This window comes from Mus musculus, chromosome 15 (genome assembly GCF_000001635.26).
Source record: "Mus musculus strain C57BL/6J chromosome 15, GRCm38.p6 C57BL/6J".
NCBI classification, from domain to species: Eukaryota; Metazoa; Chordata; class Mammalia; order Rodentia; family Muridae; genus Mus; species Mus musculus.
The window spans coordinates 71,995,962-72,012,758 of NC_000081.6; the positions used below are offsets into that span (position 1 = coordinate 71,995,962).

The window sequence follows — 16,797 nt, forward strand, 5'->3', positions numbered from 1 at the left end:
CAGAGCTGAGCCTTCCATAATGGCAAACCTACACTGCCATATTTGAAGACTAGAGTTCGAGATTAAAGGATGACAAGGTAGGGTCCTGCAGAGCCATCTCTCCTCTCCGGCACCAATCACATACCTCTTGCTACATAAGGAGAAGCCGAAACAGAGTTGAGTTGGAAGAACTTGACCCCAAGGCTGAGAATAAAGAGCCATAGGTTAAATAAGCCATAACCCAGCCCTTATGTGCCTACGTTCAAACTTAGAAGGAAGGATTACAGTCAGAATTCCCCTCCATCTGAGATAAAGGGCAAGTGGTCAGCGCATAGGCAGTACCAGGCATGGCACCTGGCATCTAGTGAGTCCCACTCATTCATTTATTCATTCCTTCAGCCAAGAACATATTTTCCATATGCCCAACATATCTGTTACAGCTTGTGGAAGGAATACAAGCACCTGACTGCAGTGAACTGTAGACTCCCTCCTGCAGGTGTCTACATGTTAAGGGAAGACACAGAGGCCAACAAAAACAAGAAACTGTCCAGATGTATCACTCTCACTACAGAGGAAATAGGCTTATATGGAGACAGGGTGGTGGATATGCTTCCAGGATGGGCACTGGAGCCCTAAGGGGAGTGACATCTGAACTGAGATTCAAGGAGAACACCTGGTAAATGGGCGGGCACAGCAGGCAACTGCAGCGCTCCAGAGGCTGAAGGGCTTTGGCTGAAGGATGCTGTTTGGCAGAGGAGGCAAGAAACAAGAACCACTGAGGAACAAGTGGCAAAGTCAGGAAGGAGGGTGGACCCTCATAATCCAAGGCAGGGTTTGCTATTAAAGGCAACTAAGAGACCCCTGATCAGGAGGGCAAAGACAGTGGGTTAGAAACTGGGTAGAAGATGACATTCTGCTCCTGAAGAGACTTTCTGGGACAGTAGGGCTCATTTTGGGATGTCACTATCCAAGGAAGTCTGAAAGGAACACACTTCATCCAAAGCTATAGGTGGCCCAGGGCACAGGTTCATTTCCTTCCATGGGAATGTTCCTTGGCCCAGCACCAGTAGGTGTCACCAGAGACTATGACTATGGTTCCCTGAACAGGGCTGAAAATAGAAGTTAGCAGAACACTGGGGCCAGCAGAGCTCAGGACTACCCAGATAACACATTCCAATCAGCAAGATGGTGATTATCAACCCTCAGTACCTAAGAGAGGGCAAGTCATTTAGAAGCAAACTTTGTTTTCTTTATTCTATATCTTTATTGTCAGCTATATACCTGGAACTGATCTGAGAAATAAATTAGTCACATGACAAGTCCTCCAACCATGGGAGCTATGTCCAACAAGAGATGAACTGTAATGAGTAGGTTACTGGGGTAAGAGTATGACTGGAGAGGTAGCTAGAGAACCAAAGATGTCTCAACCAAGAGAGGATGGAGGGAAGGAGATGAAGTCAGGAAAGAGACAAGGGACTCAGGGGAGGTCTAGGTAAGGGTCTGAAAGTGGAAAGATTTCAGACACCATGGCTTGAGTATGCCCAACAAAGGAAAATTAAGGACAGAGGATGGGCAAAAGAGTGTCCTGGAGAAGGACTATCATAATGTGTTAGACAGGGCAGGAGAATAAGCAGAGACCAGACAAAGAGGTTGCCTTATCACCAGACAATTGACAACAATGGCTTATGCCTAAAGTACAGGATGATCATTTTTAACTGTCAACTTGACACAACCTAGAACCACCTGGGAAAAGAATATTAGTTAAAGAATTGTTTAAATCAGGTCGGCCTGTATGCATGCTATATGAGGGATTTTCTTTACTTTGTTAATTTATATTGGAAGAACTAGCCCACTGTGGGTAACACTATTCCCTAGGCAGGGATCCTGAACTATATAAGAGAGGAGAAAAGGAGCAAGCAAGTGAGCAAGTATGTATAAGATCTCTTGTCTGCTCTTGATTGTGTGTGTCATGTGACTAGCTGTTTCAAACTTCTCCCTGCTGTGTTGTCTCAGCAATTATTGATTCTAACCTGGAATTTTGAGCTGATGTCAGACCCTTTGCCACCCAAGTCGCTTTTTATTTGGGACAGTTCATCAAGACAACATGAATGAAACTAGGACAGATGGAGTAGAGGTGATAAGAGTTGCCAGACCGTGCTCTAACCTAAAGCCAGCCCTGTAGCTTTGGTGGCAGATCAAATGCCAGCCACTGTCTGGAAAAGAGAGTCTGTTGTTCAGAGTGTACCTCCAAAGACAGTTCACATTTGACATGAGTGATTAATACATAGAAGACCACAGCCCAAGCTCTGTCTAGTTAGCAAGTCACATGCGTGACTGGGTCTATATGTTCCTATAGCTGCATGAGTATAACTGTTTGGGTGTCTATATAACTAGTGTATAAATTTATGCCTGCATTTATGATTGAATTCAAGAAACCCAAGCCAAGGTTATGCAAAGGTCAAAAGCAAAATGAGCACATTTTACAGTCAAGTAAGACACTGGAGGTATATAGCATGGACCACTGTTGCCTCCAGTCTTCCAATAAGTGCAGTGTGAATCAGAAGCATTCAATTAGTCAGCCACATTTCTTGGAAAGCCCTGAGACACTGTGTCACCTCATGTCCCCACTCATTTGCTAACAGTTCAGCTAGAAAGCATTTAACTAGGGGACATGGAAAATGCAAAATGCACCCATGAATTTAATTATATGGATGTGTATTTATATACATAACCTAATTTATATATAGATTCTGTGTGTATAGGTTTTATATATAAATACTTATTGCACATGCCAATTTACTTGTGGTCACTATAAGTTACCACTTGATCAACTCAAAATCAAAACTACAATTTGAAATTCAGTCAGCTCTCCGTAGGCTGGAAGGCTTTGATAGAACATGACCATAGTGACTAGGACTGTCGTATCTAGGAGGATGCAGCTCACTTACCAGGATGTCACCAGCACCAGATTGATAGGGCTGACACAGACCCCACTGCTGGGTCTGGAAAGACTGGGCACAGTGAATAGCTTAGCTCACATCACCTTCCAGTCCCACAGAGGCATTCTGAGGCCTGAGAAGGTATTCGGATAGGTTAGGAATCTAGAGTAGCACAAGGCGGTGACAAGCAGAGGAGAAGCTGTATTTGGCATATGGAGTGGCCAGTTGTTATTATGATGTTGACCAAGACACAGAAAGGAAGAGGAGAACCCTTCAACGACACCTACACTCCACCTTCAGTCCTCAAGGGGACTGAGGCCCTGAGAGACATCCTGCCAAGATCACCTAAGAACCTGGTGGCAGGTGGCAGTGATGTCAGATATTCGGTCACCACATTGAAATACGTTATGAGGGTCAGAAAACTGTCTGCAAAGGACAAAGGGCAGTGCAATCAACACCATGGGCTTTGTAGGCCACAAGACCTCTCCTATAGCCAGCTTACTGCTCCAGGAAAAGCAGTCAAATTAGAAAGGACACTTGGACAAGATATGTCAGGGTTCCAAAAAGCAAGCATTTAAAGACGGATGCCTTCCAGGACTGGCCCGAGGGTGATTGCTAGCAACCCACCACAGTGGACCATGACAGGCCTTTTGTACTTTGTGGGACAGTTCTCTTTACAGAATTCACAAAGACAATCTTCAGATTCTACCTGGTGCCCTTTCTGTGATGGGAAGGTTGAGTCCTACTGTTTGGTATACTTGATTTCATTTTTATGGTCTTTTCAAAAAATATATATATAACAACAGTAGCATTAGTGGTGTTTACAGCCATAACCAGCCATTAACTGGATTTGTATCCATCGTATCAATTTGGCAGATAAGGAAACTGAGGCAGGAACAAAGCTGTGTTCATTTGGTTGATAAAGGAGAAAACTAAAACTAAAAGAAAACTAAGCTACAAAAGCATCATTTATCTAAATGAATGAAGACTCTTGTATTTAACGTGAGCTCTGAGGCCTGACTGCACTGGCTGACCCTGATGCTAAAAAGTCACAGTCTCTCTGAACAAGACAAAAATGGTATACCAGCCTAGGACCCCCTCCCAGATTTCCCTAGTCAGGCATTCACAGAAAGCTGGCATTATACCATGCCTATGGGGCAACTACAGATGTTTGAAGACAACCTAAAATACAACGGTGTGTGGGCTTGTAAGTTCACTCAGCACGTAGAGCAAATGCAATTGCATATTATTGTATTCCAACTTCCAAGAAGGGGATGTTAGGGAAACATTGTCTCTATGCATTCCTCTAGGAATAGATAGCAGAAAATACAAATGGTGACGATGATTGTGATGATGGTGGTGGTGATGATGATGATGATGACGACAATAATGATGATAAAAATTGAGAAAGTAAAATGTACTGGACTTGATCACGTCTGACTAGATGGACACAGAACTAGTCATTTTTCATTTACTCATATGTAAGTATTTATGTAATACTCTCATATAAGTATGAATGTATGTACTTAGAGCCCATACTCCGGGCCATCAGAATGTCAAATACTTCCTGGCATGAACTTAATGGATGGCTGCACCCTCACTAACAGTCGTTCTCAACCTGTGGGTCATGATTCCTTTGGTGGTCAAATGACCCCTTCACAAGGGTTACCTAAGACCATCATAAAACATAGACATTTACATTATGATCATAATAGTAGCCAAATTACCGTTATGAAGCAGCAGTGAAAATAATGCCATGGTTGGGACTCATTACAATATGAGGAACTGTGTTAAAGAATCAGTTAGGAAGGTTGAGAACCACTGCTGTGTATGTTAGGGTGTGTGACATTATCCTGACTGATAAGACAGAAGGTTACTTAAGTCATAGAGAAAAGAAGGGAGCTAGGAAACCAGTACAGGGACCAGTTCCAAGTACTGTGATTTGCCCAGCACTTTCCTCTGCATCTACATAACCCTGGCTCATGCACTTTGACCCCCAACCTGTGGGAGGGCCTCCAAGATGGCTTTCCAAATAAGGGTGCTTGCTGCCAAGCTTGATAAACCGAGCTCAACACCCAAACCACAACCGCCCATAGCAGAAAGAGAAGACTAACCCATACAAGTGTCTCTCTGCCTCCCACACTAAATAAATAAATAACTTTAAAACTTAGAAAATACACAGCATACAGGAACAAACTCATCAGCACGTGAGGCTTCATCATTCTGTACAGCAAACAACAACAACATTCTCAGGAATGAAAGGAGAGAGGATGGGTGCATTCCTGACACCAGAGAAGACCCCTTTGTTCTGGAAGATGCTACAGAGCTGCTCACTCTAGCTCAGCAATAGTGGAGGGCAGAATATGTCAGCTGTATGAGCAGGGATAGGAGTCAGCCAAGGGCATGTTGTAAGCAGGCTTGGGTAGGGCTGGCAGAGCCAGGGGAAGTTTTTCTTAAGCACATATATGAAAAACTAATTCATTAACAGTAAATGAAGGGCAGGTCTCGGTTTCTCATCCATTCCAGTCTCATTCTAATAAAATTTCCTGGCCCGCAATCAAGAGTTAATTAGCAAGATTACCCTTTCCAGTGGGCAGCAAGGACATGACAAGCTTCCCGAAAAGAACTCACAGTGACCTTCAGAGAAGGTGGGGCCTGGACCAGCTGCCTCTTGTGGCCTATGTGATCCTCAGTGCCAAGCCACAGGCCCAACGTGGCACTCGAAACCCACAGCTGGGCCGCCACCCATTTCTCTCCAGCCTCTAGATCCACCCAGAGGGTGGATCTCTATGTGGTCATACACTTGTTCCCAGATGTGCAATGTGTATGCTTGTATGTGTATGTGGAGCATAAGGTGTGTGTGTGTGTGTGTGTGTGTGTACTATTTATGCAAGTGTGGAGTGTGAGGATTAGATGTGAGGTGTGAAGTGTGTGTGATGTGTAATGTCTCAAGTATATGGTATAGGACCTCTTGGTGTCAGCAAACTGGATAGCAAATGAGCACTACCACCACCCACAGACCTCAGGGGGTGAAGTAGACAGCATTGTCAAACACCAATCAAAATGCAGGGTAGGTTTTCTCTAATGAGATCACCGGATGCACACTAAAGTGACAGATTTATTGTCCTTCCACATGGAACAAGCCTTTCTCATGCCATCCCTAGTCATAACGGCAAGTGAGACATACAGTGATCAAAGTTGCACTGGGCATGGATGTGAGCTAAGAGAACAAAAGAAGAGTGGATGGGAGATGTGCATATGCCTTGATGGTCAGAGGACCTTGGGAGCATGGAGACAGCCCTTTCTCCAAATCCAAACTCAACTTGACAAGAAAAGCAAGAACCAGAATCACTCCTTGCCTACTGGGACAGAGAAGAGAGGACCACCCCAGCCTTTCCTCAGAATAGAAGTAGGTGGAGGCTTCCTCCACAGCAGCAGACTGAATTCCAGAGACCCATTCACATGGGAGATAAGCTATATAAAGATTGTTCTGTGGCCACCACATAGTCCACCAGGGTAGAGAACGCTCTTAATTACAGCCAAGGCTCTGGGTTAAGCCTGTCCACAGAACAGCCTCAACCCCACACACTGTAGGAAGTGGAAGCTGAGACTGGATCTCCAGGCTACTGAGAATAGGGAGTTGATACGGTGACATGGAGGCACTCCTCTGGATGTGTCTAAAGTCAAGGGAACAGTAAGACCCATCACCATGGGCAGCTCCAAAAGCCTGCTCACCCTTTAAGCTGCCTTTGTTGCACTCAGTAGCTATGCTGGCTGAAGATGAGGGGGATATAAGCTTTGAAAGCAACCAGGCCCCATTCAGCTTCCCCAACATCAGCAACACTTCCATTCAGCATTCCATCACAAAGGTCAAACGTATCTCCACTCAAATCACCGCCATCAGTACCATAGCACCCCATTCAGCACCACCTCCATGCAGTCTTAGCCAATATGAAGTCAGTGTTCAGGGAGGCTCCCATTCAGTTCAGGCTACGGTGTCACTCACAGATATCGCCCATGTGCAGAAACTATGTCTGGTGTTTGGATTCTGTGATATGTCTTGATTTGAGCTTCCCAGATGTTTCCACTATGTTATTGTTAGCCTTTTTTATTTTGTTTTGCTTTGCTTATACTCGAAGTGACTGTAAGGGAATTTTGTTTCAATTGTCACCAGAACAGACCAGTCCCTTCTCATCTCCCAGCTGTGTTTACAAAAGCTGCCTTCTCCCTGGGTGGCTACGCATTAACTGAAATCTTCCTTCTTCTCAGGCATTTGGAGAATCCTGACTATGGAGGGCCCGTGCGATTTTCTTGAGGGTCTCCTAGTGAGCATGTGTTCTTCTGGATCTAGTTGCATCTGTCTCTCCTTCTGATTCCTTCTCTGACTCATCACAGCTTTTCTTTGGTATAAAACTACTCCATGCCTCAAAGGAGAAGGGATAGAAACTCTCTACTCCCAAATATTAAACAAGATCATTTGATTTAAGGCTCAAGTATTCAGCCTATTTCTTCTGCAGGGCCAGACAATGAAGTATGAGCAATCACACGATCTGCCCTGTGTAAACTAGACTGATTGCCAAACTGATGTTGCCCTTTGGCCTTTGCACATGCACATGTGGATGCAACTGCACACGCATGCACATACAGACAATCATGATTACGCAAGCAAACAAATATGCCTTTAAAAACTTTCATTAAAAACTGGACTGGATATAGTCCAGTTGGGTAACAGGAACACCTGCTTTAAAAAAAACTAAGTCATTTATCTCAATTTATAGCATGATTTTGGAATGCACAGTGATGAGAGGGTACTAATGCTGATGTCTGCAAATTATTTTTAAAGTAATAGTGTTACTATTCTTCAAGAATGTTATATACATATACAATGTATTGATCTTACCCATGCCCCACTAACACCCCCACTCCCCACAGAACATACCACTATGACCTGTCTGCTTCCTGAGAAAATAACCACAACCAAACATACAAAATAAAAACAAGATACTTTACACACACATTGTACATCTGGGAACATGTGTATGACCACAGAGAGCAGGGCTTTCTGTCACCTGTGCTCTGAAGCATTGTCCCTGATTCAGAGGCAAGATTGGTGATGGCGAGTCCTCACCAGTAGTCACAGTTGGAGGAGGACAACCTGTGCAGGATGGAGAGTAGAGGAAGCATTCTCCATCAGTATGTCACAGGACCTCACCTTGGAGGGGTTTTCCTGCCATCCCCATTAAGCCTTGCCAAGATCTAGAACCAGCCTGAAACAGCCTGGCAAGATGGGAAAATGCTTGTGGTCAATACCAGGTACTTCTGGCTTCTCAGAAGTCTACCTCAAGGCATTCTGGCATGACATGAGGAGCACTATCCCTGAGCTTGTATGCTGGATACCTGCCCCTCTGCCAGGGCTAGGACATTATTCTCTGCCTCCTCTCGGCCCAGACTTCTAACCAACATGAACCTACATCAATCCTGAAGCCCTGCCTTGGCCAGGTCTATTATTTCTCTCTCCAACCCACCTCCACCCTGGCCTACAACAAAGGATGGCTTGTCTTCAGCTCTGCTTGTCAAGGTCTCGGCAGCGGGGAAATGAAATGAACATCTGAGTTGTAACGAGGATTAAACAAAGTTGACTGTCAAGTCCATGGTCAATGCCAGGAAATGGGTTATCGTCACTTAGCCCACTGGACATCAGTGGTCTCAGCTGCCAAGCAGAACTGATCTCTCCCAAACCTCATTCTCGGCATGTCTCCAGTTGTCTTGTAAAGGGATGGTACCTTTTCCCCCTTCTGCTCACACAATCTTTCTCTCTGGCTATCCCCGGGCACTGTATAACACCCTACAATGTCCTCACCTTAACCCCAAAACCTTCTATACTCAGACTCCTAGAATATGGAAGAGTCAGCAAGGCCACTGTTCTCTGTGACAGCAGTGCACGTGTGTATCATAGTTCACTGATGGGTCAGGGACCCCTCCATCCCACCTCACCTACTGTGTCAATCTCCCACGTTCACTGTCATCCTGAGCACACTTCCTCCAGAGAGCCCCCACCCTGCATTCTCCGCAATGCTTCCCCCAATACCTGGGGCTCCAGCTTGGCTTTGTGTATGTCTGCATAGCTTATGCACTGTTACTGAGCTGGAGACAAGGATCCTCCACTACAGGGTCTACTGCCCTAGAAATCAGCACAAGGCCTCACAGATGTAGAACCTCAATAAGTGCCCATTTCATTTAAACCCTGCCTTGACAAACAACACAGATGTCATGCTATGGCAGGAAAATCTAGAGTCATACAAGCTTCTGGAATAATCTATATTTCTTCACACTGAGATTCAGGCCAGAGCCCTTCTTAGGATCTGTTCTTAGGATCCTCTAAGCCTATGTGTTCTCAACCATTTGGGGTTTCGAAGGACCTTTTTGCTTGGGTCACCTAATGCCATTAGAAAACACAGATGTCTTAGTTATTATGTGCAACAGTGGCAAAATTACAATTATGAAGAAACAATAAAAATAATTTTATGGTTGGGGGTCACCACAACATGAGGAATTATATTAAAGGGTCACCCCATTAGGAAGGCTGAGAGCCACTGCTCTATCCCCACCTGATCCCATCTACTGCCCCAAGTTCCCAAGGCTGCTTGCTCTCCTGGCAGAGAACCTACTGGGATCCCCAGCAAGGGGCTGATCATTCCCCTGCAGTCATCAGCAAGAGAGTCAGAATCTGGTCCCAGCACTTCTTCCTCTAACCAGCCTCAAAACACAGCCCTTGCTGAGCCCGGAGGAGAATGTCACACAGCATCTACTGCTATCCAAGAAGGACAACTATCACCACAAGGAAGAGGTGAGAGGTGACAACCACAGACAGGATGGGAAAAAGAAGATGGTATCTCTGCACTTCCCATTCTGGTGAGGGCAGTCCTCAGAATAACCCCTGTAAAATCCTGGAGGTCAGAATTCAAGGATATCCCTGAGGCCAGTATCAGTGTGACTGACGTTGTCCAATACCCAGGCTTTTCCCCAATTACCCACTACACTCAAGAGATTCCAGGCAAACAAGTTAGAGAGCTGAGTCACCTTAGATGTCAGAAGGTCACCAGTCCCTGGGGCATACAGATAATTTGGTTCTTCCAGGCAGAATGCATTGAGTCACCCTGCTACCAATTTCTATCCTGATCACTCAATGGAACTCTGGGAGAACCTGCTATGGACCAATAGAGACTCTGCCTCTAACGTTTGAAATTTTATTCTTTTAATTAAAAAACCTGAAGAAAAGAAAAGAAACCTCTTTATTGTAAGGGGCTCACAAAATATCACACAGTCAGGTTAAGGTAGCCACTCAAACAATCACTTGTCCATTCCTGAACTGTATACATCTCAACAAACTTCTATATAGTTAGAACAGATAGGCTCGGCCTCAAAGTTCAGAAACTCTAGATGGGCAGCAGATCAGAGATAAAGGGGAGACGGGTCACTTTTAACCCCCAAGTCCTTCCTACTTCTACTCAAGGAGGGAGAAGCCAAACCGGTGTCTGGATGACAGCCTCTGCTTGGTGTGGGCTATTACACTGCCCTTGCTTTGCCAGGGAATGGTGGCTTCAACTACCCTGCCTCTGCTTCTTGCCCACCCACAACTCCTCTGGTCTTGGCACACTGCTGCCTGTCTCTGCCTGTTCAGGTGGCAGGTGGGGGTATCCTTGGGAGAAGACAGAACTCCACAGGGGAGCTGGGCAACTCACTTTCACAAAGCCGACGCCTCAGCTTGCCACGGATCTTGTCAATGGCATTGAAGTCGGAAACATGGAAGACATGCGCAGACTTGGGTTCTGAGGCAATCTCATCCAGTTCCTCCTTCAATGCTGCACCCACACCAACAGCAAAAATGCGGATGCCGGCTGCATGGGCAGCTGCTGCAGCATCCAGCACCAGGTCTTGGCTACGACCATCAGTCAACAGGATGGCCACCTGCTTGAAGGCACGATTCCCAGGTCTGCCGCCGGCCTGGGCGGAGAAGCTGCGGCTGGTGATATAACGCAGGGCGTCACCCGTGTTCGTGTTACCGCCATGGTAGGTGATGCGCCGCGCAGCTGCCTTCACCTCCTCGCGAGAGTTGAAGTGGCCCAGTTCAAAGGCTGTAGTGGGCCGGTCACTGTAGCGCACAACCCCCACACGGGTGTGGCCAGGGCCCACCTCAAAGGTGTCTACCAGGTTGGCTACCCACTGGCGGACTTTCTCAAAGTCCTCCTTGCCCACACTAGAAGACGTGTCCAGGAGGAAGACCAGATCATACTGCACACTTTTGCAACCTGCACGGGAGAAATAAAGAAAGAGTAAAGGGAGAATGAACGGTGGGAAACCTACAGATTTAGTTCCCTCCTTTAGACTTGACTCAGGAGCCTGCCTGCCCTGCCTCTTACTGACATCCCACAGCAGGGTGGTTACAGAGTCTCAGTGAGGACCAACTAAGGATACCTGACCATATTGAAGCGAGCGATTTAAATCCATGGGATGCTACTAAGTGTTAAGCTCTTTGCTTTAACTTTGGTTAAAAAGTGGTATCATTTTCCTAGTATTTGTGTGTGTGTGTGTGTGTGTGTGTGAGAGAGAGAGAGAGAGAGAGAGAGAGAGAGAGAGAGAGCACAGACATGTCTGTGTACACAGAGATATGTGTGCAGAGACCAAAGAAGGACTTTAGATGTCTTTCTCTATAGTATTCTCAAAGTGTTCTGAGAAAGGATCTCTCACTGAACCTGGAGCCTTTTGGGGTTTTGGCTTGATGCCTGCTGACTGAGCCCCCATAATCTTTCTGCCCTCCCCACACTTCCGCACATGCTCTATTATGTACTCAGCTTTTATGTGGGTGTTGGGAATGTGCCAGGCCTGGTGGCCCATAATCTACTTTCCTACACCTAACTGAATGTTAGAAGCAAGTTTCCAGGCTGGCCTTATGGATTTCCATGACTTCATAGAGTCCACTGCCCTATGAGTATTTTAGCATGGGAAACTATATCAAATGTACATTTTTATGTAATACAAAAAATATGCCTATGTAGAGTTATAAAAATGCTTCATCTGCTTTCGTTTTCTAAAAGTAGATTCTGCATAAACTACATGATGGTTTTAATTAAACAAAATAAAGCATTAATGTAATTCCCCACCCCACTAAAGAAGCCCTTAATATAGGGTCTTCCCATCCATTCCATAGTTAGGTTGATGCAGAAAAGGTATTTTCTAAGCTTCACAATGCTGCACATATACAGGGGAGCTACTGGGGAGCTTGTCTGGAATCCTCCAAAACAAGAGACTTGGAAAATCAGCAACAGCCGCACATGGGTGCACACAGCATAGGCGTGAGGGTCGTAAAGAACATATTCTGTGAAATATCAAAGTTGACTAAAGTCAAAGACTGGTGCTGCCCATGACAGCATGAGGGTATGGACTTGTCTGCCAAATGAGGAGTTAGAGATCTGTTGCACCATCTCAAAGGAATAACCAGTCAATCAGCTGGAGATGTGGTGACTTAATCGCAGAAAACTCCTAAAACTGGGGAGCGATATGTAAGAATTATCCAAGCAGCATGACCAATAACGCCATAGGAAGAAGCTGCAGCATCTCTCAGATGAAATGATGGAAATCGAAATCACTGGTGCTGAGTTCCTAAGGTGTGTGCACCACAGGAGCCAGAAGAGTGGGAGAGAAGGGAAGCCACCCACCAGTGGGAGGAGAGGTGTGTGCTGGGGGGGTGGGGAGCTGCACTTCCCGACAGAGTCCAACGTTGTGTGGGAACTGTGCTTGGAGGGATGTCCTTTCCAGTCCTGCCTCCCCTTCCCCTCTGTGCATACCTGCAAATTCTGCAGGTATGCCTAAGGAAACCCGAGGCATGCGGAGCTATGAAAGAACCATTAATTATATTATCATATATGCTTTGCTCTCATATTTGTAAATTAGTAAAAGGCCAAAGCCAGATTCACAACTCACTCACCCTCTCTCACCTCACAAAAACCCTTCATAGAGCTAGAGAGATGGCTTGGTGGTTAAGAGAACTGGCTGCTCTTCCAGAGAACCCAAGTTCAATTCCCAGCACCCACATGGTGGCTCACAATGGTTTCTAACTCCAGTTCCAGAGGACTTGGCACCCTTGTGCAGACACGCAGGCAGAACACCAATACACATAAAAATAAATACATCTTAAAAAAAAGAAACTTCTTAATACTCACTCATAACTTTTTCACACCATCATATTCTCTTACACACAATTTTTTTTTCTTGGACAGAAGTCCATCCAGTCTTTCACGGTCTATCACACTCTCACATTCGCTCACACATTACTTTGCTCTCTTACACATACATCAGTTGAAGGGCAGCTGATATACTTGCTACACTGCTGACACTCTGGTACACTCAGTCAGTCAGTTGTCACTAATTCACAAGATCACACCCTCACTTGCACACACACACATGAATGTTGAGCATCCATCTTCGGCCAATTTCATGTCCCACCTGCACGTTGGGCCTGGCAGCCACCATCCCCTCCCCAGAGCAGTAGAATCCACAGAAGACAGGCCAAAGGATTCCCTCTGGGGACAGCCATGGCTCTCCTGCTCGTGAAGACAGGCATATCTTGGTCAGGAAGAGGTCTAGTGGAGCATTTCCTGTGTGGAAAAAGACACACTCTGAGAAGCACTGCAGAGCTGAAGGAGGAGGAAGAGGAGGAGGAGGAGGAGGAAGGGGAAGAGGAGGAGGAAGTGGAGGAGGAGGAAGAGGAGGAGGAAGAGAAAGAGGAGAAAGAGGAGGAGGGAGAGGAGGAGGAGGAAGAGGAGGAGGAAGAGAAAGAGGAGAAAGAGGAGGAGGAAGAGAAAGAGGAGAAAGAGGAGGAGGAGGAGGAGGAGGAGAAGGAGGGAGGAATCCTACATCCAGGTACCAGTCAATCTCCAGTCCTTAGCTTTACCCTCCCCAGAGTCAAGAGTGTGACCTTCTGAAAAGTGATGCCACAGAGTCTGGCCAGTCCTTTTCCTGGGTCATCGATGAGGTCTGGATGCTGGGTGACCCACAGCTGTGCCCTTCCCCAATCTCTTCTTTAGTACCATCTCAGTCCCTAATTAGCATGACCCACATACCTATTATGACCAGTCACCCCAATCTCACCAGCCCAGCAGGCTCAAAATGGTGGCTGTGGACTGTCAAGAAGCTTTCCACACACACATGTCTGCAGTAGACTTTCCCCTATGGAGAAGGTTTCCCTCTGCCAAAATGCCATACTTACCAAAAGCCATGGAGGAACTCAGCCCAGACATTGCTCTTCCCCCCAGGCATGAGCCTCTAAATGGCAGAGAGCCACAGTCAGCAGTGTGCAGTGATCAATGACCTCCCTTCCTTTAAGCAATGGGCTGTCATTTCATCGACTTGCCTCCCTGCCCCACCTACCACCATATCATGTTTGGAACTGAAACAGAAAGTATATTGGTTGGTTTTGTGTGCCAACCTGACACAAGCTAGAGTCATCAGAGAGAAAGGAGCCTCCATGAGGAAATGCCTCCAGGAGATCCAACTGTAAGGCATTTTCTCAATTAGTAATCAATAGGGGAGGGCCCAGCCCATTGTGGGTGGTGCCATGGCTTGCCTAGTAGTCCTGGAATGAGCAAGCCATGTGAAGCTAGCCAGTAAGCAGCACCCCTCAGTGGCTTCTGCATTAGCCCCTGCCTCTGAGATCCTGACCTGTTTGGGCTTCTGTCCTGGTTTCCTTCAATAATGAACAACAATATGGAAGTATGAGATAAATAAACCCTTTCTCTCCAACTCGCTTTTTGGTCATGGTGTTTTGTCCCAGCAATAGAAACCCTAACAAAGACACAAAGTTACTAGTGGTTTCCAGGACAACCCCTGCCACCCTGTTGCTCTGAGATTTGAAATATCCATCCTAAGATGCTGTCTCCAATTTGGCTTAAGGGTTGGGGGAAGGCTTTATGATTTCAGTAAGTCCTCACATTTTACAGGTAGGCATGGTAACCTTCATTGTGTATATGATTAAGTTATCCATGAAGGAGCTTACTACGATCAGCCAAACTCCTAGCAGTGTGGAGCCAAGATAATACACACTGAAAACAGCAGTAAAGTATTCTGAGAGTCATCCCCATGAATACTAAGTCCAGGCTTTTAGTCAGCCTTTTGGTAGGGATGGGGACAAGCCAGGAACATGCTGGGCCTCAAGCCAAAAGTTCCTCCTATTCCCTATATTCACCAAACTACAACATATGACAAGATTTTAACATATCAGTTTTCAGATGCACATCACCAAAGTGATGTGGTCTAGAAGCTGTAGGTGAAAGACTAAGGGATGCTGTTCATGACCACAATTCATTCAAGGGCGATAGGTCATTCCAACTCTGCTCACAGATCACAACTCTTCTTAAGTCCCCTCTAACCCTCTATAGAGCTAAAGGCTTACACCTGGAGGGCCCCTGCTCAAACCTAGTACTTCCCAGTCAAATCAATGGCAAGCTGAAGCTGTTTATATCCCGATGTGAGTTTTAAGCATGGTTGATTCCATGAGGTCTAACATTGAGCCATGCTGCAACCATCTACCCATGAGTATGCCCTGCCCCCTTAGTGTTAAGGAGGCTCTTTAAGCATGGGGGAAAGGTCTTAGTCTTAGTAGCCCCGGTCCACACCAGTGCAAAACCCATCAAAAAGTAACACTCAGTTAATGCTGATAGGTAAGGGGAAAGAAGAAAGCAAAGCAAGGAGAGAAGGAGGGAAGGAGGGAGGGAGGGAAGGGAGAATGAAGAGGGAGTTAACAACAGCTGCCACAAGGGAAAGCTGAGCACAGAGGCTGGGATTGGCCAGGAGACAGGATCATTCCAGCCATCCTCTATGAACACAGCAGCACCCAGACCTTATCTCTAGTTCCTTAACAGTAAAGATATTCCCAGTGCCCGACACTGACAGTAAGGAGGGATATTTGCCTGTTCCTGTGAGTGAGCTCTTTTCCACCCATCCTCTTTATTTAATCCACAGGACCAGGCTCTGTGCTGGTTCCATGACTTCTCTCCACTCCACAAGGAAAGAGCTACAGCATGGAGGGATGACAGCCTCATGGCTTACCTGTGAGGATGCTTAGATCTGGACCCTGAAGTCAAAGCCTACTGGCCAGGCGCAGGCCACTGGCATTCTCCCTCCCATGCTGGGGATGTATCTTAAGAAGTCTTCTGGGATGTATATTAAGAAGTCTTATCTACTCCAAATTTCTCAAATGTTCTTAAATCTTTTTAGTATCTACTCTGGAACATTAGGTTTGTTTATGGAGCTACTGAGCAAACTTCAGTACCTAATTCTTGTTTACGTACAATGATTTCCCACGGTGTGGTCTTAGGGAATGTCTGGAGAGCCCTATGCATTTTATAAAGCCCCTGACACAAGTTCCCAAATTACTTTCCAGAAGAGCACCAGTTTCCTCTGCCCTCTACAGCCCGTGGCCCTCCTCACAACATCTTCAGCAGCAGCGCTGAGGGACCATCCCTTCAGTCTTTCCCAGCTCAAATGCCATAGGTGGTTTCCTGTTTTCTATGCATGTCTGTGGTCCATGAGGTTTGTTACTCAAATGATTTTGCCCATTCTGCATATTCAAATGTCCATTTCTCCTTTTCTTGTTTGGAGTGTGTGTACCTATTATGCTGTGGCACATGTGAGTATTAAATTGTGTTTACAGATAAACTCAACCATGCGTGCACCCAGGGAAGCCAGAGCTCTGTGCTGTCTGTCTATCTGTCTAGGTAGAGTCTCTTACTGACTGGGCATTCCCTTGTTTCAGCTAGACTAGTTCTCAAGTTCCTACTACTTCTGCCCTCACCCCAGGCAGGGTAGTGAGAATTTTGGTTTC

General features: G+C 46.0%; 1 protein-coding gene across 4 annotated transcripts in view; it reads right to left on the bottom strand.

Annotated features, from left to right (window-relative positions):
* The window catches only part of Col22a1 (collagen, type XXII, alpha 1), a 355,185-nt gene that overhangs the window by 200,167 nt on the left and 138,221 nt on the right, over positions 1-16,797 (bottom strand). For 3 of the 4 annotated variants that reach the window (XM_006521382.4, XM_006521381.3, NM_027174.1), the window contains 2 exons: positions 13,422-13,573; positions 10,661-11,227 (listed from right to left, as the gene is read on the bottom strand). In XM_006521382.4, the coding sequence (XP_006521445.1) occupies positions 10,661-11,227; positions 13,422-13,539 (685 nt within the window). In that variant the 5' untranslated portion in view covers positions 13,540-13,573. Of the gene's footprint in view, positions 1-10,660; positions 11,228-13,421; positions 13,574-14,184; positions 14,459-16,797 lie in introns of those variants that run through there. The other variant, XM_006521378.4, reaches the window with a different exon arrangement.